This window comes from Argiope bruennichi, chromosome 7 (genome assembly GCF_947563725.1).
Source record: "Argiope bruennichi chromosome 7, qqArgBrue1.1, whole genome shotgun sequence".
Classification (NCBI taxonomy): Eukaryota; Metazoa; Arthropoda; class Arachnida; order Araneae; family Araneidae; genus Argiope; species Argiope bruennichi.
This window is the reverse complement of record NC_079157.1, coordinates 106435691-106461981: the sequence shown is the minus strand read 5'-3', so window position 1 is coordinate 106461981 and position 26291 is coordinate 106435691. Positions and strand designations below refer to the sequence as shown.

The 26291-nt window shown below is 30.3% G+C and overlaps 1 protein-coding gene across 1 annotated transcript; it reads right to left on the bottom strand.

Moving 5' to 3' along the window:
* Positions 1 to 9352: 9352 nt before the first annotated feature.
* Positions 9353 to 17116, bottom strand: LOC129975167 (titin-like). The gene has a single exon (XM_056088134.1). The coding sequence runs from the start codon at positions 16951 to 16953 to the stop codon at positions 12703 to 12705; it is 4251 nt and encodes a 1416-aa protein (XP_055944109.1). The 5' UTR covers positions 16954 to 17116; the 3' UTR covers positions 9353 to 12702.
* Positions 17117 to 26291: the final 9175 nt, after the last annotated feature.

The following is a 26291-nucleotide window of genomic DNA, read 5'->3' as shown; positions in this document are numbered from 1 at the left end:
CCAAATTTGTAGATTTCTATCAAATTTTGTGTAAAATCTGTTCGGAGGAAGACCATCAGTCCGGCTGCTCGAATATAAGTAAAAACAATAATTACAAAACGAAGAGAACTAGATAGATAAAATTCGGTACACTGATTTACCATCTATAATGTAGACACCTTTCAAATGTTGAGCCAAATCCAACTACAACCTGACTGTCTATCGGTCTTTACTTTCACAAACACGTAAACGCGATGATTTAAAAGTGCAGTAACTTAAATGTATTAAATTTGGTATGTGATTTTGTGACTGCAAGTTTGCGTCAAATTTTTGTTTCAATCGGTCGAAAAAAACGTGCCTAAAACACATATTCGACTTTTGGATACTGTTAATGCACACCAGTGATTAATCGCCAAATAATTTGCCACAGATGACACGATAGATTCAGTAAAAATGTTGAATTCACGCCAAAAGTTAATATTTCGTAATTATTGTACGCCAATACCATGTAAAGCATTCTCTGGCATGAAAAAATTATTAAAAGATATGCAAGAAAGTTTTGGGAGAAACCACTACCGCTGGTTTAATTTCTCTTATACGAAATATACAAAAAGTATTGTGATCACAATATTTTGATGAATCTTCACATTTCAAACCTCCTGAGTCCGTAAAACACATTTCTAGAATTATGTTTGTCTATCTATAAACACATTAGATCAAAAACATTTTGTGCTAGACAGATGAAATTTTTTATGTGGTCTCTACTATAAATTTGTAGATTTGCATCAAATTTTGAACGACATTCGTTCAGAAAAAGTCTGTCTGTCTCTTTGTCCAAATACAAATTAAGATAGTAATTACAATACGAAATGAGTTAAATGGATAAAATTTGGTATACTGATTCAACATCTAAAATGTAGATTTGTATGGTATTTCGATTCCAATCCATCAATAAGTTCACTGTCTCTCGGTCTGTTCTTTCATAAGCATGTAAATGCTCAAAAACTCAATGACGTAAATAAATAAAAATTCAGATGTGATTTTCAGACTAAAATTGTAATTCCGTGTTTTGGTTTCAGATGGTCCTAAAAAAGACACCCATATCCAGTTCTCTGGTACCTGTGTATTTACCGCATTCAAAGCGATTATTCAAGAAATATTCTACCAATACGTTTTCAGCTAATATGTATTCCGTAATAATTGTGACTACTCCCACTGATTTCTAATTAGAAAGCATTTTCATAAATTAAGGCTTTATCATAGCATAAATTAAAATTTCAGTGGACGATTGTATAAATCTATACTTATATAAAGCTCAATGTGTGTGTGTTGGCGCTCTACAGGTCAGACCGTTTGACCTACAGCTACCAAATTTGGTACATGTATACCTTGGTGGTTGGGAATATGCACCTGATGTCACTTTTTTTGAATTTTTAATTAGAATTTTAATTATTAATAAAAAACTAACTTTCCCGCCAAAAAATCTTCATTCCCCCACCGCAAAATGAGTAAGGCTTCCTTTTTTCCCCCACACTAATAAGGTTAGGCTTAGCGTTATTCGAAATATTATTTCAAACGATTCTGTTTATTTTCTTAATGTTTGATGCATTTAAAATTAACAAGTGTTAATTAATCCATGTTTCAGATTCATTCTGAAGTACTTTTGAATTAAAATAAAACAGAATAAAGGAAATTAAAAATTTCTAATCTGCATAGCGTTACCCCAACTGGTGTAGAAAAATTCACGCGTTTGCGTTACCATAACTGGCGTTGAAAATTCACGCATTGTGTTCTGATTGTTGACAACTATTTTCAATGGATGCGGACTTGATTAAAATTATTTTTAGGTTAGTTGTATGCTTTTGTAATTAAATTGTATTTATGTTAGTTATATATTTTTTGTATATACTTATAGTTTTAAGTACATCGTTTTTAAGTATTTTTTTAACCTGTTTTCGACCGATTATTTTAAACGATTCTATTTATTTTCTTAGTGTTTGATTCATTTAAACTTAAACATTGTTAATGAATCGATATGCTCATGATGAATCTGATAAAATTTTGTTGACAAATTCTTGAGATATTACATAAATTAAGAAAGATATTCTTTAGTGCCCATAAGGTTTAAATGCTCAGTGACTCTGTTTTCAGTAATCATATTATATAAAAAAAAATGCTTTGTTTCAGTAAAAAATATTATTATATTAATCTTTTCACTTTAATTTAAAGCATAAATTCTACGGGAGCTAATAGAAATTTAGAGATACATAGTACGTTATGACTGAAGACCTTTATAATATTATGAATGAATTAAATGACTCAAAATTTGAAGTTTTAAAATATTTTGATAAAGAAGCTATTAAAGTAGGAAGTACATAAAATATTTAATTATTAAAATTTTAAAGAGCATTAAGATTGCTTGCCAAAGGCGGCAAGTATAGAATAACATAAAAATATTTCTTATTCAATTAATTTAAAAAAAATAGGCGATGTTGAGGGAATGTTCAGTAAGGTTCAGACAAAAAAAAATAATTCTAGAATTAATTACTTTTGAAATGGCATACAAAAATGAAAAGGAAAAAATAGCTCCAAAATAAAAACCCTCGTGCCATTTTTTTAGATTATTTTTTTTATTTTAATATATTATAAATGCATTTTAAATATTAGTATATTGAATATATTTAAAATATTTTATATAATAATTAAGTATTTTCTAAATTTATTGCATGAAAATTTCGAAATAAAAGACCATTAACGACCAGTGAAAAAAGTAATTTTAGACACTTTTTCTTACTCGTATCAATCAGAAATATTTAATTATTTATCACTCAGGCAATATTATTTTCGAATGGCAATTAAAAATAATATATTTATGTGAAATTGCGTAAGAAAATCGCTGGAAAGCGGAGGAGTATTCTTGATCCCTTTTAAGAATCGAAAATTGATGCTCTTTCACCTCCGATCAAAAAAATATAACTATCGTGATTAAAGTCACAGTTATCTACTTCGAAACATAATAAATAGAAAATGGCTTTCAACTTTCATTGGTTTCTGAAGAAAGCAAAAACAAGATGAAGAAACCAAACGATAAAATTGTTCTTTTTTTTACCGGTCGAATAGAATAAATTTTATTCGATTATCCAGGTAGCGTTTGTTTTGCACCTGTAAAAAAGAACATCATAGTGGCACGCCATAATTTTTACTGCAACAGCGATATCCTCATTAATTGCTTAGCTCATGGTCTACTTTTAATCTTTTCTCCCGATCGTAAATTCCGTCTGAATCAATACTACGATCGGAATGGTTTCCAATAAAATCACTTCTTTATGCTTTCTAATGGTGAAAATGATGACTTTTTTTTATTGTTCATTCTGTATGACAGTTTCATGCTTAGTGAGAAATATTTCTTAAGACGTTACGTGATTGTTTTGAACTATTTTCTTCGTGATCTGCAATAAAATTTCAGGTTATTTACAATTAGAAGCTGTTAGTGATCAGTTGATTCGTCAGAAATATAGGTAATGCTTAATTTCAATTAAATCCTTTATGCCATACTTGATATTCTTGATTCATTCAATATGTTTTAGAGCATCAAATCATGATAGCCATTAAAGATGTGGCATTATTTTAATAGCTTTACACCTATTTGACATATTGTGTAAATCAATCGTCTTAGCGGAATCCATGGCATTATAGCTCCATTAAAATATAAGCATTTGAGCAAATTATTAAAAATTGCTCGCTGTCTTTTGCAGGAATGCAATTTCATTTTCTTATATGAAATGCCCATATAATAAGCAGAATCTTTCTTATCTGAACAGCTTTCAACAATAAAGAAAAATCGCGCAATTAAATATTTGAATAAGATCGGTTTGAAATTGATTGCAACAATGAGATCAATTGTTAAAAATTATTCAAAAAAATTTTTAATTTTCAAAATGCAAGAAATGTAATTAAATGCGCATCATTAAAAAAAATTTTCATAATTATTAAATGGTACAAAAATCATTTTTTGCGCAGCTTTATTTTTGAGAGTTGTTACAGAAAAACGCAAACAGTCCACTTAATTTTTAATTAAATAAAATTATAGAAAGTTTGGTTTAGTTATATTAACGTCCCGTTTGAAGAAACACTAGGGCTATTTTGGGACGGACCTCGTCATTTTGAACCACGGTCAGATGACGAGGACGACACCTGAGCTGGCACCCCCCTCTCCACACCACACCACACCAGCGGGAGGACGTTTGGTCATGACGGATTTAACGTGCAACAGACCCCCTTACACGACGGTTCTTCGGTGGAATCGGGTCACGAACCTGAAATCCTCCGGTTCCGAAACCGAGACCTTACCACCAGGCCACCGCGGCCCAAAATTATAGAAAGAATCAGATTGATGTGTACATTTCCACCCTTCAAAATATATCAACACCAAATTTAGTAGCTTTGACTTATGTCACCCATTCTGAAAAGCCCTAGCACATTCATTCTTTAAAGAAGAATGATTATTAGCAGTAGGGACTGTCTGTCTATCTGTCTAAGATGTCTATAGATGGACTATTTTTCTTTTAACAGTATCCCAGATCTGAATGTCTCACAGATTAACAAAAGAAAGTTACAGTAAAAAAAAAATCTTATGAACATTGATGGAGTGCTTAAAAAATAATTTTTAAAAATTATTATTTGCTTTAAATACTTTAAATGTAAATATATAATAACATTAGAAGATTTGTTTCCTTGCAATGGGATTATCTCTGTTCATAATATTCAGAACACTCAAATCAAAACTAGTCACTAAAATCGGACTGAAATCAATTAACATCCATTAACAGAAAAAAAACGCAATGAAGATTAGAAATTTTTTTTTAAAAAAAAATCTTTAAAAAAAATAAAATATTAGCAGTAATCTTCAATTTGGTTCGTGAAAGAAGAATATAATGAATCAGCATCAAAATATAAATCAATCAATTTAAAGATTAAAAAATATATATATCTCAGTTGTTAAATGTCAAAACGGAAGTTGGGATTTCCTATTCGATAATGAAACATTTTAAATCTTGACTGGCATTACAGACGGCTGCGAGCTATTATATACACTGATTACGATAACGTCCTTTCTTAGTCATATGACAAATTTTGTTATCTATTTAATCTTACAACATGCTGTCTTGTGCTATGTTGCAAATTACGTTCTTTTCCCATCTCCAAAATGCACAGTATATTACCAAATTTATTTGGTTCGGTGCATTTGATATTACTTCTATGTGAGCATTAAAAATTTCATTTACAAAATCAGATTTTTTATATATATATAATATTTATTCGAAACACTTTATTACATCGGTAGCACTTAAAATAAAAAATTATTTTAATATCATATTTGAAAGAATAATAAAAAAAAAAAAAACTATGACTGACCGAGACAGATTGTTTCTAAAACTTTGTTAAAGCCAAACCAGCGGGGGTGGTGTCCTGAAAACCTTCTCGCAAAAATTTTACCCAAAATTACACTTGTAATCACAAAATCTCATACCAAATTTGATATATTTAAATAATCCCATTTTGGAATTGTCGTCTTTTCTTGTTTCTTATCACCATAATTGGATTTGACTCAAAATTTGAAAGGTGTCTAGACTATAGTTGATAATTCTGCGTACCGAATTTTATCTATCTAGCTTTCTTCATTTTGTAATTATCAAGTTAACTTATGTTCGTAGAGCCGTCTCCGAACGGATTTTGTTCAAAATTTAACTGAACTGTGCGAATTCGGTATAAAGACAATATACCAAATTTCACCCTTCAAGGTTGTTTTTGAGTTATCTTTGTCACAGACGGACAGACATTTTCTAAAAATGTGTCAGATCTTCCCGAGTCCGAAGAAACATAATTTTCGAATTATGTCTATCTGTGAACACGATAATTCATCAACGCTTTGAGCTAAACAACTGAAATCTGGTATATATTCTTTACAGCAATTTTGTAATTTCTATCAAATTTTGAACGAAATTCCTTCAATGGAAGTCTGTCTGATTTTTCGAATATAATTTATCACGATAACTACAAAACAAAGAGAGTTAGAAACTAAAATTTGGTACGTAGATTTAACATCTAAAGTGTAGATACCTATCAAATTTGGAATAAATACGTCAATGGATTAATCATGCCAATCTGTATTTTCGCTAGCATGCAAACGCATTCATTCAAAAATACCATGACTTAAATATATAAAAGTTGGTGTGTGATTTTGTATCAACAATTGTATTTCTGTATCAACTTTCTTCTGTCAATGGGGAAAAAAACGCTCCAATATACATATTATCATAGATCTTGTATATTAATTGCATCCCAGTGATTAATCGCCAAAGATAGTATGTTAATAGGATTTTTCGTAACTATTGTTCGCCAATAATATGAAGTTAATAATATACAAGTACTTTATTAAGACAGTATACCAGAAAGTTCCGGGCAGACTATCTCTGCTGGTTATTTCATATGAAAATTCATCACAGTTAAATGCATCATCAAGTCACCTGCCTCCCCCCCCCACACACACACACAGACACATTATTTTTTTACAGAAATACCAAAAACATTTCTTCTCTCAACACTCTATCCGTTAAAAAGTTCTACAGAGTCCCTCATTTTCAATAACTGTACCGATTTCGCCTCTCTGCAATCATAGATAAACAAACAAGTGGTACGAAAGAAATTTATAATAGAATATTATTAATTAAATGAGAAATGGAAAATAATTAAATAAATAATTTATTGTTTAAGAGAACTTATAAAAAACGTGTTTGAAGAATCGTTCGATTTTTATTCAATTTATGCTTCAATATTAATTAAAAACGATTTTTTGCCCATGAATTTTAGAAGTCATAATCTAAATATTTAGTTTAGTTTTAGTTATATTAACGTCCCGTTGTAAAGCAACACTAGGGCTATTTTGGGACGGACCTCGTCATTTTGAACCACGGTCAGATGACGAGGACGACACCTGAGCTGGCACCCCCCTCTCCACACCACACCACACCAGCGGGAGGACGTTTGGTCATGACGGATTTAACGTGCAACAGACCCCCTTACACGACGGTTCTTCGGTGGAATTGGGTCACGAACCTGAAATCCTCCGGTTCCGAAACCGAGACCTTACCACCAGGCCACCGCGGCCCAAAATTATAGAAAGAATCAGATTGATGTGTACATAATGCTTCCTAATAATGCAGTTATTCCTCTGTAGATGCTAAGGAATATAGTATGCATTGCGTTGCATGCATACTATAATCTTAAGAGACTTAAATTTCAATTTTTTATTGAAACAATATGGACAAATTTTTACTGAGATTCCAATTACTAATTCTTTCTACTCAGAACAATTACATCGTGAGCATGAATAAAAAAAAATTGAATTAGATATGTTTTAAACCTACAGTATGTATGTCTGCAACCCAACGTCGCCATCTGGGTGCTGTTGGAGTGCTCAAGATTTAATATCATCGTAGTGTACGTATGTATAAATGATGTAACCAAAATAATGTGGTCCCGTTTGAAGCAACACTAGGGCTATTTTGGGACGGACCTCGTCATTTTGAACTACGGTGAGATGACGAGGGCGACACCTAAGCTGGCACCCCCCTCTCCACACCACACCAGCGGGAAGACGTTTGGTCATGACGGATTTAACGTGCAACAGCCCCCCTTACACGACGGTGCTTCGGTGGAATCGGGTCACGAACCTGAAATCCTCCGGTTCCGAAGCCGAGACCTTACCACCAGGCCACCGCGGCCCAAAATTATAGAAAGAATCAGATTGATGTGTACATAATGCTTCCTAATAATGCAGTTATTCCTCTGTAGATGCTAAGGAATATAGTATGCATTGCGTTGCATGCATACTATAATCTTAAGAGACTTAAATTTCAATTTTTTATTGAAACAATATGGACAAATTTTTACTGAGATTCCAATTACTAATTCTTTCTACTCAGAACAATTACATCGTGAGCATGAATAAAAAAAAATTGAATTAGATATGTTTTAAACCTACAGTATGTATGCCTGCAACCCAACGTCGCCATCTGGGTGCTGTTGGAGTGCTCAAGATTTAATATCATCGTAGTGTACGTATGTATAAATGATGTAACCAAAATAATGTGGTCCCGTTTGAAGCAACACTAGGGCTATTTTGGGACGGACCTCGTCATTTTGAACTACGGTGAGATGACGAGGGCGACACCTAAGCTGGCACCCCCCTCTCCACACCACACCAGCGGGAAGACGTTTGGTCATGACGGATTTAACGTGCAACAGCCCCCCTTACACGACGGTGCTTCGGTGGAATCGGGTCACGAACCTGAAACCCTCCGGTTCCGAAGCCGAGACCTTACCACCAGGCCACCGCGGCCCCCTAAAATAATGTGGAAATAAAAATCAATGAAATGCTAATTTTTCTTTTTTAAAGTGGTGTAGAAAAAAATTCTCAGATATTATAAGTTACTGAGGAAAATATTAACATTTTGATTGATTTCTTTTCTCAAAAAATGTTTAAAATAGATTTTTTTTTCTTTTTGTATTATACACATCATATTATAAATGATGTCATTTACAAATAACATCCAACCTATAAACATTATTATGATAAAAAAAAACTCAAATTTAATTCTGAAGCAAAACTTTTTAATTTAAAAATAATCTGTGAAATAAAAAAGTTATAGATATATGAGCAAAGAAAATGCAAAGTTTATTAATTCATAAAACACAATCTAGTTTATACACTTTATAAATTCATCATCTTATCACAATCATATTGAGGAAAATGAAACTCCAAGATAAGAAAGAGCAACATCACATGGAATTAAAAGTAATGCAACTGAATTACAATCCACTTACAGTATTAAATTAGAGGCTATTTACAGTAAACAATAATCCACTTGCAGTCAAAACTGATAATTTAAAAAAATACTTTTTTTAGAATTCATTTAATATTCAATCAATTTAATAAAACAAATTGCTACCTTTCTTCATTTTAGGTGAAAGCAAAAGAATTACTGAAATTTTTCTTTAGTTTAGAAAAACAAATAAAATTGGAATATAGAGATAAATTAGAACTTTGGGGAAAGTGTTTTGAAATGTAATTAGATTATTTATCTATTACTCAATGATAACAACACTAGACTCTTTGTCACAGTCAAAGTAATCCAAATAATAGCTACAATAAAATAAAAAAATTATACTCCAATCGAGATTTTATTTCATAATAAAATTTTAATAAAATAGCAGATACAAATATTATGATAATTTTGACTTTCGTTTGCTTACAAGTATACAGTAAGAAAGATTATTTTTTTTTTTTTTTTTTTTTTTTTTGTATAGAAATGAAAAGGGGGGGAAAACTCTTTGCCAAATATAGTTTCAAAACTAGAATTTAGCTACAAAAAAAAAGTGAAGAAATACACTAATTGACTATGTCTATCCAAAAAAAAAAGTCCTTAAATAGATTGAAAATAAATACATGGATTTTAATAAGTCTAATTCAAACTTTCAAGTTAAATTCATAATAAACAGTATAATTAATGCAACTCATGCTGAAAATCTTACTCTAAATTATGCAAAAAATTAATCCAAAATTCAATTACCTACAAATTATTTTCAAATAATAAAAATACTAATTATAACATTTCATTAACCATATTTCATTGTCAAAATTTTATTCACATTTTCAATTTAAAATAAAAAGTAATATTCAGTATGCATGAATCCATATCTATTTTCTTACTGTGACATACAGTAAATTCTATATTTTTAAATTAATTTCCTTTTTACTTCAAAAGCATCAAAATAAACAAAGAAAAAAATTCTTTAAAATAAAATTAGGTTATTGAATTTTAAAAAAAGCCCTTAAAAAAAGGCCCAAGCTCACAATTATTTATTAATGTGCTTTTGCAGCTTGTGTTGTTTGTTATATGTGCTGAAGACATGGTGAATATTTCACCATTTCAGGTTCACTTCTCAAATTTATTAGAAGAATAATGAAACTCTGACATAAGATGCGATAAAAAAAATGCAATCAATTTAAAATATTTTTATAAAGAAAGGATCTGGCAGCTTGAAGCTTTAGTTTAGCTATAACTGGCCTCAAATATCACATGTTATTTAATGTTGAATTTATAAGGGCCATTTAAAGTCTATTTTTAAAATTAAGTACCACAAGAACAAATTCTCATATTAGAAAATAAATTAATATGTTAAAATTATATGTAATTCTTCTAATTATATAAAACAATATGCATTTTATAAAACATATACTTATAGAATATAGCATATCTGTACTTATAAAACCAAATATAAAAATATATTAATTTATGTTTTTCAATTTCCTTTCTCAAAATGGCATATATAAAATTATACAGTAATTTGTTTATCATAAACATTTTATATACAAAATTTTCATTGTGCTATGAAAGTTTTGAAAATTTATTATAATTAAGGCAAAAGCAATTTTTCTAAATATATAATGTCAAGAATAAAGAATAACTCTATATAACAATTCAACAGAAATTTTCTAATAGAAAATTTTTTTTCTCCATCTCATAACCCTATATCCATTTGACAAAGCTGATCAGCATCCAAAGCTAAAATCAGAAAAGAAAATGAGAGAGAAAAGAAAAGAAAAAATTAACTAATAAAAAAAAAGAATTATTCAACAAATTCTAAAACAATTCTTTAGGTCAATATGACCTTATTTTTTTTTTCTAAAAATCTTGAATAATGCAAAAGAAAAAGCTTTTATAACTAAACAGATTTCACACAACATAACTAAACTTGGAGTTGATATCTACAGTTTAAGAGGCTTTGTTATAAAACCAATAAATATCAAGGTAAAAACAAAAATCATTCCTTTATTTTACTAGCCATACATACTGGTTATAATAAAAACATTTCTGTGAGCTGAAATAAAAACAGATTATAATGAAATCATATCAAGAAAATCATTACTGAAATTCTGCTAAAAACATTACATAAAATATTTTCTTTTAAAACACAAGAATTCACACAAGTTACTTACTGTTTTAAAAAAATAATAAATTTCTATAAATTGATGTCAATATCAAATAATAACTTTACCTTATTAGAAGTTATGTGACACAGAGATGCATAAGAATATTGATGATTTTGGCACTAATCATTTAAGATTCAAAACTAAAATAATTCTAATTAATTTAAAATAGCTGTTCAAATCATCACATAATTCCATTAGAACCAAAATGGTATGCAATATTTCAGATCACAAATCATGTGCAATGAATAACTGTTTCAGGTTATTCCAAACAGTATCAATATTTGCAACAAAAAACTTCTAATAATTTCAAATGAAATTTAATTTCATTCATTAAAGTTTATGATTTTAACTGAATTTCATAAATTGAAATAATTTTTATAAGCCATTTGAATACAAGAAAGGTACATTCTGGATGTTATAAAATACATGAAAACTGAAGACTAAAAATAACAAATAATTAAGTTCTCAATAAGCACAAATTTAAACTTGTCCTTATTGATAAATTAAATCATTAAGATATTAAATCTTGTCCTAAAACATGATTTAATATCTTAATTTCCCTTAAAAACTCTTCAGTCAAAAATTATATTTATGAATCATCATCAAATACTTTATTTAATTAAAAAAAACATTTTTTTTTTAATACTTAAGTCAATTTTTAATCAAGAACAGTTTTATAAAGATATATTCCTAAATAAAGAAAAATGTACATTTTCAAATACCTTAGATCAATTATAAAAAATACAATCCATATCCTAAAATTTACTTATATAAATTAACATTTGGAGAAAAAAAATAAGAAAATGAAATTTAAGTAGAATTCTTACTGAGCAAAAATTGAGCTGGCCAACAGAAATAAATGAAGAAAAACTAATAACATAAATAAGGTTTTAAAATTTCCTTCTTGTGAGTAACTAAAGATTTACAGATAATCTGTCTTAAAGTGCTTCAGATATTTAATATTTCCAGCCTTCTATCCTTTTAGATAAGAGTGAGCTATAAACCATAATTTAATTTAATTAGTTTTTCTTTTTAATTTTAAAGACAAAAACAACAATGCAAAGTAATCATATCTTTAAACTTTCACAAAAGCAAAATAAATTTTTACAATAACTCTTAAAAAACATTAAATGCAGCACATTTTATATTTAAAAAAAAACTGAATACATAAAAAAAAGCATATTCATAGCTATCAAAAAGTTTCTTTAAAAAATCACCATTCAAGCAAATTTTTTTCATTAAAATAATAAATAACTAAAAACAATCCAAAAAAAAGCAAAGATAAAAAAAACCTAACAATTTTATCTACAAACTATAATTTATACATGGACAGACGCTATATACATTTCTACATGCTAATAATCAAAAACCGGGTATTTATTTGCCTAAAGGTACAAAATACTTGAAATTTCTTAAAAGACAAAAAAAATCTAATAAGATGATTAAGTAGCAAAATTTCTGTATACTATATAATATGGAAACGTTAGAGAAAACTACACACTAAATCTATCTTTTAAGAAAAACATTTTTTTAAACCTATTTTCAAGTTTACCATTTCATTTTTCATAGCATGCATTCTTTTATGATTTATCTACGAATTCTACAACATAAAGACATTTCTAAGTTTTCTATAGAGAATATATAAGTTTGAATTTCTACCAAAGATATCATTTTCTAAAATACATTACAATCCATTGCCAGCAGTTCTTTTGCTGCTTGCGCCGCTGCTGGTAAAATGACGAACAAGAATCTTCTGGGATGTCTGCAAGTAACACCTGAATTCTTGTCATAGTATTTCCATTCCTGTAATGGTCCTTAACTGTCTCATATGAATCCATAATAACAGATATAAACAGTGATATGACAACATATATGAACATGCTGATGAAAGTATACAGATAAATCCTACTGAACCACCAGATTAAGTCATTATTGGTGTTGGTAATAGCAAAAGTAGCAAAAAGGTCATCACCATTCATCATAGCAAAGAGGCACTCGGAAGTACTACTCAAGCTGCGGAATTTGATGTGGTATGGACCTAACACAACCCAGCCACAGAAACAGAACCCTGCGTACAGGAGGACACAGCAGAGAATAAAACGCATAACATTTGGAATTGCTTTTTTCATAGTAAGAATAAGGATGTTGTATTTGCTGAAAAATCCAAGATACCGTAAAACACCAGCCCATACTAGCAAGTTGCCAACACCCAAAAGGATAGCACATGTTGCATACTGATCACTTTCAACTGTCCTTTGCTCAATAGCAGCTTTCAAAACAGATGCTGCAATTATCAATGCATCATTAAAAACCATAGCACAATACCACATATCAAGGAATTCCATTTTTTCTTGAGTAGCGAGAGCCTTGTTCTGACAAAATTTAAAATATTTGTTGGTTTCCCGGCACAGATATCGACCTTTTGCTAGACAACGAATACAAAGCAGAAGAGACAAAATGCAAATGAAAATAATAAAGCAATTCAACACTTGCCTTAAAATGTAGCCCCATCTATCTTCAGGATTCATGGTCCCATTGTGATTGCAATTTAACTTTTCAGCTTTAGTATCTAAGCTAACCAAAACCTGCCCATCATGTTCCTTATTATCATAAAGAACATCAATATCAAACCTATAACAATCTGGATATTTGTTACTACCAAGAGATTTCAAGAAAATGGTATTCAGACTGAATGTTATAGTAGCTGAAATCATTTTATCAAAAGCCACAGTATCATTTTGGTCATCAAGGTAACGCTGGATAGAAAACTGTTTCCAACGAGGATCTCCTTCAGGAAATAAATCAGGAATCTTATGGCAAATTGTTTTTTTATGACTGTCAAAAACAACTGACTGATTAAATGCAACCATCTTGTTGAATTCTTGGCGACAAAAAGAAATATATGTCATTGTGCAATTTGGCCCATCATAACAATAAGTACCTAAAGCAATGTTAGTAATATTAGCATAAGTTTTCACCACATGATCAACATTAGCATAAAATTCAGGTTTTGTGTAAACAGCATAAGGACCAGTTGAAGGTGGATAGGAAACAACATCCCTCAAAGCAGTCCAATCCTTGAGAAACATGTGTTGAAAACTCGTACCAGTATTTTGTTTTTGCAGTTCATATATGTATCCATCAGATCCAAATACACACAACTGCACAGTGACAAAAATTATTTTCACCACCTGAAGAACAAGTTTCCAAGGAAATTTACCTTTTGCTCGCCATTTTTCAATGGGATTCATAAAAAAATATTTTAGTTTCCTTTTTAGTTCTTCCTCCGACCACACTAATCCACCTTCAGAACTCATGAGAAATTCTGTACTAGAATGCGCTTCGGGATGTCCAGCAAAAGAAGCAGCAATGCCACCATACGATACACCAGGATGGATTTCAAAGCTGCTTCCAAGCAGTGATGTGCGTTCGCCTGCTGGTTGATCCTGGGAAATGCCTTCTTTTATTCCCAATGTTTTTACCTCTCCAGATTTCTTTTTATTAGTAACTGTTCGTGGTCGTACAGATTGAGGAATATTTCCAACAGGTTCTGAAGGCACTTGTAAAGTGGGAGTCGTTTTGCCTTCTGCGGGCTCCAAATGCAGCTCTGCCACTGAAGTGGTAGTTTCTCTTGCAGTGTCACTCATCAATTCCCTGGTCAAGAAAGTTCTCTTTTCTTCAAATTTACCAGTCAGCTGCCCGACTGATTCAGCTGTTTTTACAACAGGTTTAGTAAATAATTGGCTAACTGATGTGATATTTTTTTCTGTTGGCTCAGTAACCAACTGCCTGTATAAAGTAGTAGTTTTCTCTCTTGGTTCACTGCTCAATTGCCTGACCAAAGTGGTAGATCTTTCAATCGGCTCACCAAAGACTTGTCCAACTGATGTTTTGGTACTTTCTATAGGTTTTGTAATTACTTGATCAATTATTGCAGTAGTTTTCTCTGCAGGTTCACACCTCACTTGTCTAACTAAAGAGGCTGGTTTTTCAATAGGTTCACCAATTAGTTTCCTAGTTGATATGAAAATCTTCTCATCTGACTCACTAAGCACAGGGTTGATTTTTGAAATAATTTTCCCTATAGGTTCATTAATTGAAACTGAAGTAGAAATTTCCTTTGCAGGTTCATGAATGAATTTTTTACATGTTGTGTCAGTTAATTCAACAGATTCTCCAATTGATTCTCTGAGTGATGCAGTTTTCCCAACCGGTTCAGAAATCAACTGATTAGTTGAAGTAGTGATTCTCTCTCCAGGTTTGCCAATTAACTGTTTGACTGTATTAGTAGATTTTTCAACAGGTTTGCTGATCAACTGTCTGACAATAGTAGTAGTTTTTTCAACAGGTTCACTAATGACTTGCCTCAGAGTAAAAGTTTCTTTAGTAGGTTCACTAATTAATTGTCCAACTGGTGTTCTAGATCTCTCAACTGGTTCAGTTACCAACTGACTGACTGAAGTAGTAATTTTTTCTGTAGGCTTATTAATTGGTTCTTTAAATGTTGTAGAAGTTTTTTCAATAGGTTCATTGCTTATTTGCTGAATTAAAGTATTTGTTCTTTCAACAGGTTGAGCAACTACCTGCTTCACATCAGAAGTGATTTTTTCATCAGCTTCACTGGTTAATTGTCTGATTGATGTTGTAGTTTTTTCAACTGGTCTTGTAGTTAACTGACCAAGTGAAGTAGTAATTTTTTTTGTAGGTTCATTAATTAATTGTTTGACAGGAGTTGTTGATTTTTCAGTTTGTTTACTAAATAACTGGCTTGCTGGAGAAACAGCTTTTCCTAAAGGCCCCCGAATCAACTGCTTTACAGTACTGGTAGATTTTTCTATAGGCACACCAGTTAATCGCTTACCTGATGTAACTGTTTTTTCAGTAGGCTCAGTAATTAATTGACTCACTGATGTAGTAATGTTTTCAAAGGGTTTACTTATTGCACTTGTAGATAAAGTTGACTGGTCTAAAGGTCTACTAATCAAAGGTTGAACAACTCCTTCAATAGGTTTAATAATAAATTCTCTGGTAATAGTAACAGTTTTTTCTGCAGGTTCAGTACTTGCTTGCTTGGCCAAAGTAGAGGTATTTTCTAAGGGTTCAATAATAACTTTTCTGTAAGTTGTAACAACCTTTTCAATAGGATCACTACTCGATTGTCTAGAAGTAATAACAGACTTTCCAACAGGTTTAGCACTTAATTCAGTAACAGTTTCCTTGGCAGATTCACCAATTAATTTCGAATCAGATTGAGCAGTTCCTTCTATCTCAGTACCAATCAATTGTTGAATTGAAGAGGTAGTTTGCTCTACAGGTCCACTGATAGGATACTGTACAGTAGTAACAGTTTCACTTACTGGTTTAGAAAACACTTCAGAAACAGAAGAAATGGTTTGTTTAATGGGTTCACTAACCAACTGCTTGACCGATTTAGTTCCTTTTCCTGCAGATTCACTAAGGAAGCGCGACGCTGAAGATGTTTCTTCAATAGGTTCACTAACTAATCGTCTTGTAATAGTAGTATTTTTTTCCACAGGTTTACCAGGCAATCTTATTACCGAAGTAGTTTCTTCTTCGGTAGGTTCTAATCGCAACTGTGAGATCGATGTTGTTATTTCTTCAATAGGTGATGTTCCCAGAATTCGTGAAACCGAAGATGAAGTTTCTTCTATGGGCCCACTGAATTTGCGGACAGTGGTAATAGTCTCTTGGATTGGCTCTGAATGCAATCGGACATTCGACGATGTAGCTCCTAATACAGGTTGAGAAGTTAAATTCACAGACGAAGATAAAGTTTTTGTTACAGGTTCAGTAAACAACTGGGTAGTCACAGAAGTGGTAGTTGTTTCTTCTTTGGGTTGCGCTTTCGATCGTCCAAACAATTTTGTTTTAGACTTCTTTTTCTCGCTTCGTTTCATCTTGGCAATACATAGAGTTATGCCTAAGACCGCTAGGCATAAATCCGCTTGTTGCAAGGTTTGGACCTCCAAAAACTCGTGAATATTGTCTCCGCGTCATTTTATAAGATTTTTTTTCCCAAAACAAAACAAACTTTCATCAGTCAAAAAGCAGAACAAGTTAGTTCACGTGATAAGTTAATGAAAATAGAAGTGTTTACTGCGTCACACATGATTTGCAGGAGTTATTTTACTTTAGTCGTACTAGAGCATCCAAAAATGTATTCATTGACACACTACGATTTATTCTTTCAATTAAATTCTCTTCTTTATTTTTATTAAAGAATACATCTTAATTGAGACATCTGTGGATATTTCCATCCATATAAGAATATAAAAGGCATCTGAGATTCTTGACAATGTTTAAGTGGATTCCGCTATTTTTGAAGAAATCAGAATATCAATATTTGATTCAAAACTTGTTATACATACCCCCATGTCATTGTACGCATTGAATTTGATTATACCTCATCAATTCAATCAATTGGAAATAATTTGGGGAATTTAAATGACTTTATTTTCGTTACAAGCAAAACAGGTGCAAGGCAGCTCCAGTGTGACCGCCAAAAATTCAAAAAAATATATTGTCTAGAGTCTAGAGGTGGATTAACAGATTAACTAGGAAGCGGATTATCTTTTAGACCATCATCAAAAAATAAAAAAATTTGTCACATTTAAATAGACAGCTCAGAACATTAACGGTTTGAGTAGCATTTTGGGAGAATTAGATAAGCGCTGCATTTCCTAATACTATTTATGATATTGCAGCAACTACAAAATCAGCAAGATTGTCAAGTTTAAAAAGATTGCAGTGAAGAATGTTACTTGAAAGAGCTTAGGAAATTTTTTTATTTTGAAGAGAGTGTTTGTAAAACAGCCATACAATTTCGAATATTTTACAAAATATAAACGGATTTGAAAAAAACTACAAAATAAGCAATGGAGACTAGAGATGCATAATCCACGATTTTTTGAATAACAAATAATTTTGCTATTGTTATTTTTAAATATTTGTTCCAAATATCTGTTATTTCAATCATATTATTAATTAAAAATTATTACTTAATATTAAATATAAAATTTATAAATTGTAATTAATATTTAATTTACTAATTTAAGTAGCGTGTGATTGAATTAATTTATCTATTTCAGTTTACTTCTTAAATTTGATTTTTTTTTTCAAAACTATTTATTTAATTTCTTTATTGGAGTAAACCATTTTCTGAAAAACTTGAATTAAATATAAATGTCATTTCTTTAAATTGTTTTCTTTAGTTCTATATTCTACCAATAGATGGCGCCAGAAGTAAACGAAATATATGCAAAGTCAAGTCACAAGCAATTAAAAAGGATTTGTATGGAATAGTGCATCATCAAATGCGAATATCGGAAAGTCAAGGTTACTCTCATGAAGTGGAGCGGCGACTTCACACTTTCCAGTGAAGTCACCGCTCCGATAAATTTCAGTGATATTGTATCGATTGTTACTTTCTATCGTGATCCAAAACCTGTAATCGAAATATCACCAGTAGATCATATCAAGGATTTGAATCACACCCCTCTTTGAAAAGTATTGATCACTGGTATTTGTGACTTTATGATATTGTTACGTAATAACCGCTCGTAAAATATTCGTCATCCCTAATGAAGACAATAATTTAACTGCACATGAAACACTGAAAGACAGCTGGAATCCCATAGTAGGATACAAGTACTTTGCAGACACCTATAGATGAAGAATAACTCATATAGGAGTGCACTTAAGTCTTTATTTTGCGGCAATGCATATTGATGCTTCTTTTTGATTACACAGAACACCAAGAAATCAGATAAATATGAGAAAATATTAATTTTGAGAAACTGGCTCATAAATCTTCGGAGGAAGACTATTGAAATCAAGAAGCTGAGCAATTTGGCTTTCTTATATCAAGCAGTAATAAATTAGGTAAGAAATAACTTTTTAACTGTTGTTCCCACTTTTCACTTTTGTGTATATAATGGATTATCTGAGATGTTTGCTGTCAGGGATTCAGTAGCATAACGATACTGCAGCATAGATACTTCCAGCATCAGACATGGGATCAATATGCAGTCAAAACATCAGTGCCTTATGACACTTTTGAGGAAAATATAATAAGGCGCAGAACAAAAATATTTTCCCTGGGAGGCATTCATATTTGCTGGTGGGAAACTGTGTTATAACATGGATAATGTTTATATTCGCTGCACCACTGCCAGAATCTCTGATTATTAAGATGCACTTTCATTTATAGCGAACATCTACTTTTTTCTATTCGCAGGAACAAAATTTCTGGATATTTCCATCTTTAATTTTTCCACCGAATACAACAATTCTGTGTAGGAAAACAATGAAGACAAATTAAAAATTATAATTATAATGAATTAAAATTAATTATAAATTAAAATTATAATGAAAGTAAACCATGTTCACAAGATAAATATCAATGTCAACTCACCTTGATATCTTGGAAAAGAAAGAGAAATACGACGCTACAACATGAATCAAAATAATTCCCTTTCATAAGTATTTTTACATAAGACTGCAGGGTCAGTTAAATTCACTCCATTTGGAATGAATACAATAGAATTTAATTCTGGATGCAGGTTGAAAAGGGAGACAGTATTTAGAAATTTATTTCAATTAATTTGTATCTCAATATCATCCAGTCAATGAAGTTCGTTTTAGACTAAAATTAGAAAGCATTGAAGAAAATGTAAGAACCTTAACTTAGTTTCCTCCCCTTGAACAAATTATATGTAAAACAGCGAGAAGATTTAATGATTAGTACACTACAAATCATATTTTGAGATTACAATATCGCAAAGACCATTTTTGCTTTGCAGTTTTCCCACTTATTTCACAACCCAAAACGGAAACAACCATATGATTCATAAAACGTTTTGACAAATATTGTATATACAATTTCGTTGAATAGTGAAAGTAATGCTCCAACTTCTTTATATGAGTAATTTTAGATATTATTTTTGAAAGTATGAATACATTCTAATTGCATCTAAATTACATTCGGAACTAAAACAAAATATTATTTAGTATTTTTACGATGTTGCATTGTATGTAAAGGCAAGAGTAAATAGGCAATGTCACACTGTAAAGATACAGTACTGTTTGTTGTGTTATTTAGTCCTCTAAGGGTTTTTTTGTTTGTTTGTCTATTTGTTTTTCATGCGGATTCTATTGATGAAATAAAAATGAGTTTAATATTTCTGGCATTTAAAAAAATCATTTTTTTTATTTCATATATTTGATTTTTATTAATTTATTAAAAATTCTTCAATAAAATAAATCCAAATATTTTAATCTGTATTATGGTAATACTAATATTTAAGATATTAATAGAACTGCAATTGTTGTTAAATAGATGCATTCAACTGATAAATATAGATTTGTAAGAAATCTAATTCTTGCGTGGTATTCGTAAAAATTATGAATTAAGAAAGTGCATATTAACATGCGACCTTTAACGATTAATAGTTGGCATGTGATTAATACACAAGTAAAAGAAAACTGAATATGCATTTTGGAATATTTTTTTTCTTTTTCAACAGACAAAAATCAAAATTTGGCAAAAAAAAAAAAAAAAAAAATGTATTTCATAAGTTTACTTACCAAATTTAATTTATTACATTTTCGAGTTATGATGTTTATGTGCTTGCGAAAGACGGTCAATCCCTTGATGGATCCGGTTCCAAATTCGATACAGATCTCCAATTTGGATGCTAAGTCTAAAAACTATTTTTATATATCTTGCTCCTTCTGATTTGTAATTATTTTATTCTGATAGACAGATAAACGTCTTCTGCATCAATTGCGTTCAAAATTTGACAAAAATCTACGAATTTGATGAAAATATCACTTACCAAACTTTTCAACTGCCTAACTCAAAGCGTTTTTGAGCTATCGTCTATTTTACAGACAAATTTAATTCCAAAAGTGTTTTTATTTTCTCGTATATGAAGTGTAGAAAAAATATTGTAATTAAAAATATTTAATCTTCGAGGTTTTAAAGAATGTTCTTATTTCAAACCTTCTTGAGTTTGAAAAACATGTTCCTGTCATTATGTCTGTCTACCCGCCTGTTTTCTAGATCTCTAGAGATAACTCTAGGACATAAACTTTGAGATAGATGGGTGAAATTTGGGACATGGTCTTTACACTAAATTTGTAGATTTCTATCAAATTTTGAACGAAATTCATTCAGAAGAAGTCCGTCCACCTGTTCAAGCATAAGTTAAGACGATAACTAAAAAACAAAAAGAGCTACAACGGATAAAATTTGATATAATAATTTAGCATTTAAAGGGCAGATACAAATCAAATTTAGAATCGAATCCACCAAGGAGTTGACTCTATACCGAAACCTTGAACAAGCATATAAATACGTTAATCAAAACACCATGGTTTCATTATATCGTATTTGATATGTGATTTTGTAATATGTATTTTGTATGTGTATTGCAATTGTAGTTTCGTGGAAAATTTTGATTTTTATCGATTGGAATAAATGTATTTCAAAATAAATTCGATCTTCGAGAACTATTAATCGCATCCTAGGTATTAATCGTCAAAAAAAAAAAAAAAAACTCGTCAATGATCACATCGATAATTTCAGTAAAAATGCTAAATTCAAGCTAAAGATCAATATTTCGTTACTCAATACCATGCAAGGGTTACGGGCCAAAATTTTATGAAGATTGAACGGGATCACATTTATTGGAATGTATGCAAAGAAGTTTTAGTAAAATATTCCATCTGATTTTCTAATTGTAAGTCTGAAGCTTGGAGATTCGTCAAAATTTCGAATATCACGTTCGAAATATCACGTGGTTATGATGATTGCGTGGAGTATTTGCGATGAGCGAGGATAGAACCTGGGATCTTATGGTTCTCAGCCCAGTAACATGACCACGATACAAAAGCAGTTGCTCGTGCAGTGTAGCTGTTAACTGGCTTATAATCTTTCACTACAATTGCAATATTTTCTTTTGTAAAAAAGTAAACAAGTACAACTCGGCAAAATCTCAATTGGTCGTGAAGTATTTTATCATGAATATTTTGAAAAATAACCTGAAGTGATTTTAAAGCCTTCTCGGTTACAATAATTTTCTGATTCCTCTTGTGGCAGAAATATTTTATTCAATTCTAAAATTGGTAACAAAGAAGAAAATGAAACATTAATTAAGTACAAGTTAAAAGAGAGACAGTTCAAAGTAGTCATTCGACTAATTTCAACCGAATTCTCCTATGTCAGAATCTTTTACTTGTTTCTTTTTGCTTGGAAATTATGAAGAATTTCCTAAAAGTTGAGCCTATAAGCCTAAAATTTTCTCATCACCTATCGACTTATGACTTACAAAATCCTAAAACAATGTAATATAATTTTCTTTGAGATTTTCAACACAAATCCAAGACAGCTCCAACAAACAGTTTAATTTTTTTTTACTAGTAGTTTCAATTTTAATTAACCAAAATCATGGCTCAAACTTTTATAATTAATAATTAACACACAATGCTTTTAAGATTAATATTAATTCGGAGAAAAAATTTGGAAAATCAATTTATATTTTCACATTCTGTTTATAAATTTTAATTCCTTTTTAAAAACAATAAATCATTTCAGAATTTTTTTGATTTATTAGATAAATTAAACATGGCTTAAAAGTTACTCAAGAAAAGTATAATAATACCAATAATAAAAAATATTTTTTTGTCTTCCTTCATTTTCAATTTCCCAAATACAATATGCATACAAAGAGAAAGTTCTATAATCGCCAAATCATTCGAACTCGAAGTTTTGAAGAAACTGTTTTTCTGACTTTCCTGGGTTTGAAAAATGCATTTTAAAATTATCTGCCAGTCTGTAAACATGTTAACTCAAAAACCTTTGTGCTAGACAGATAAAACTGGTTTATGGTCTTTGCATCAAATGTGTTGATTTCTATCAAAATTTGAATTAAATCCATGTGGAAGGGGATATGAAACTATAAAAGAGCATAACAACAATATGTTGTAAAGGACTTGTTGCTATTGGCGATAGGCGAGGATCGAACTCGTAACCATATGGTTCGTAGCCGAGTAACAAGACCACAAGACAAAAGTAATTACTCATGTAATTATTATCTATCTATCTATCTGTCTTATAAAGCTGCACCACAGACTTGATAGATAAAATTTGATACACAGATTTAACACTTATAATGTAAAATTCCTAACAAATTAGAGTACTTTTTCCGTTAGCCGGGCACAAGCGAAAAATCGCCAAATAATGTAGAATGCCACCAAATTTCTTACGCTTAATTCGCGTTTGGTTCACAATTCGTTAGCCGGGAGCAAGCGAAAAATCGCCAAATGATGTCGAATTCAGCCAAATTCGCGTGTAGTTCACAATTGGCGACATTTGCGCCCGGCTAACGGAAAAGTACCCAAATTTGGAACCGAATCAGTCAATGGGGACTTTTGCATGCATTTAAATGCGATAATTTAAAAACACAACAATTTAGGCAAATGAATTTGTATGTGATCTTGTAATCAGATTGTAGTTTTGTGTCAAATTTTGGTTTCAATCGGTCAGAAAAAAAAAAAAGGCGTGCAAAATACATATTTGCTTTTCTGGTGCTTGTGTATAATAACCGAATGTCAGCGATTGATTGCCAAGGATAGTATGTTAAGTTTTAATAAACTACCAGATTCTCGCCAAAGACCATTCTTTTACAATTATTGTCCGCCGTTATACAGTTAACACACAAGAACGGATTTTCTTTACTATTCTTTGAACTATCTATCTTTGACAACTATCAAGATTGAAAATAAAAATCTGAGCCCTCGTGGCGTTCGCGACCTTTGCTCAAGGTTCGCAACTTTATACAGAGGAAAGGGTTAAAATCTTCAATAAACTATGCTAGAAATTATCGAATGACTATTTCCGCTTTTTTTTTTTATTTTATTAAAATTGTATTCTCTATTTCATTTGCAAAACTTTTCATTTACCGACTTTTGTCTTACAAATAGAATGACTTTCTTTTTAATTTCTTGTTCTTGGGATTTTTTCCAAAACAAGATAATAATGCCAGTCTCCTTGTTTTAATTTAATTTAAATTGGTACTAATAGAGGATTTAAGGAGCCTTTTCCCATCGATTCTAAGACCAGTATCACACGATTTCCTATTATATGGAAGTATAAATCGTTCTTTATTATAGGATACAGTATTTGTGACTCTAGTTTTTACTAAATAAAAATCCTAAATTCCGAAAAGAAACAAAATTTAGCTGAACTATTTAATCTTTTATATAAAAATGAATGTCTGTTTCTCTTCTATATGTTCCTCTATCATTCATCTGGCTTCAATGAAACTTGAACGAGTTGTGCGTGTATCCGCCAAAGTTCTGAAAGAAAAAAAAATCAGTGTCTTGCTTTGGCTTATTATAATATCTTCTTATGTACAGCCGACTACCCCGCCACCACTGAACATAGCAGTATCGACAGACTTATTATAATACTAGTCGGTTTTAGCAATCAACCGGCTCGCCAGTAATAATGCTCTCTAAAAAAAAAAAAATTTTAATATTTTATGTAACTTGGTCTCAATAGGTTTTTCATCAAAATATTTTCAAACTTCAAATTTTGATAGTCATACAATTCACTTATACTATTATGTTGGTCCTAAGCAATTCTGTTCATTGTACTACGAATCTCTCTCTAATTTTCTATCAGCGGCCATAAAATTCAGTGTTAAATTGCAAATGATTAAACTGCAATCAATATGAAGGCACTATTTTACTGCAACCAAGCAGATCTTTAAAAAAAATGAGAAAGGAAAGCAGAGTCGTTCGACATCGAAGTCTTGTGTGCACTACAGAATAATTTTCATAATTTATAATATCTCAAAGAAGTATTCAACAAAAATTTCACGGATTCATCGTAAAATTCAGTTTTTAATTTTATTTTCAAAAGGATTTGAATGAAGTCAATATTTTTTTTGCAGTCTATAAATATATTTCAAAAAATTATGAAGTTTAAATTTTAGGCAGTATTTTGGTCCAAAGGAATCATTCTACAAAATATTCTTGACACTCCAACTTTTAAATAAATAAATAAACGTTTCTATCTTATACGATCAAATTTGAGCGAATCATTAAGTTTTGAATATTGCAATTTTAGAACAATAAACGTTTTTGTAGTCTCTCCACTCTTGAGAAAACCCTGAGAGATGTTTAGCTTCTTTGAGACGATCGATGAAGTGGTCTATAATTATCCATATTATAGAATAGTAATATTCAAATTTTCAGAAATAGATCAACTTTAGTGATTGAATTAGTTGATTGGAGTGCAATGCTTTTTATTATTTGCCTTAAATAAAATAGTTTATTGAATTAGTAATATAATCATTATAAAATATCGTAGAAATTTTTTCCTTACATTTAATTTTTTAAAAAATATCATTTTATATTTATTTCATTTCATATAGACATGTGATGAAAATTACATTTTTGTATATTTTGTATGTTTAATTTACTTAAATATTTAACTCATTTTTTTTTATTCGAGTTTCTATCAATGTGATTGTAACATGCTGATGAAAATTGATTTTTTTCCCTATTGATGCGTAACATGCTCATGCAATTTAAATTTTATTTTTATTTTGTGCGAAATGAATTGTTGAAAATAATCAATCTAGCAATGGCAAGTATTATCGGATTCATCTATTATTATAAAAAAGTTATAATGATAATAGTAAAAAAAACATACAGAAATATTTTGTGGAGAAAATGTTTATTATCGGAAATAAATCACGACACAAACATAAGATTTTTCTTATTTATTTTTTTATATTATAGCTTTTGCATTGACTAGCTATAATCATAAAAAAAGAATCACCATCAAAGTTTACATAGGAACATAAGTAATTATATACAATCTATAAAAGTGAACACAGTAACTAGAGAGCCGAATGAAATGAGAATTCTCTCCCTAAAATTACATTTAAAAAAAAAAATAGGGCGGTATATCAATAAAGGCAAGAAGGGGAAAACATTTAGCCATCACATAATCTTTTCTATGTAATTAAATTAATAAAATGTATATAAACACAATAGTACTGTGACATAGAAGTTGATTTAATTCAAAAATAAATTTAATTAAATTAATTTTTGAAAGTACTCTTTTATTAGTTTTCTAGTAATATTTTTTATTTAAAATATTTTTTAGTTCGATTTAAAATGTATTAATATTAATTTTATTTATATTAACAAAATTATAAAT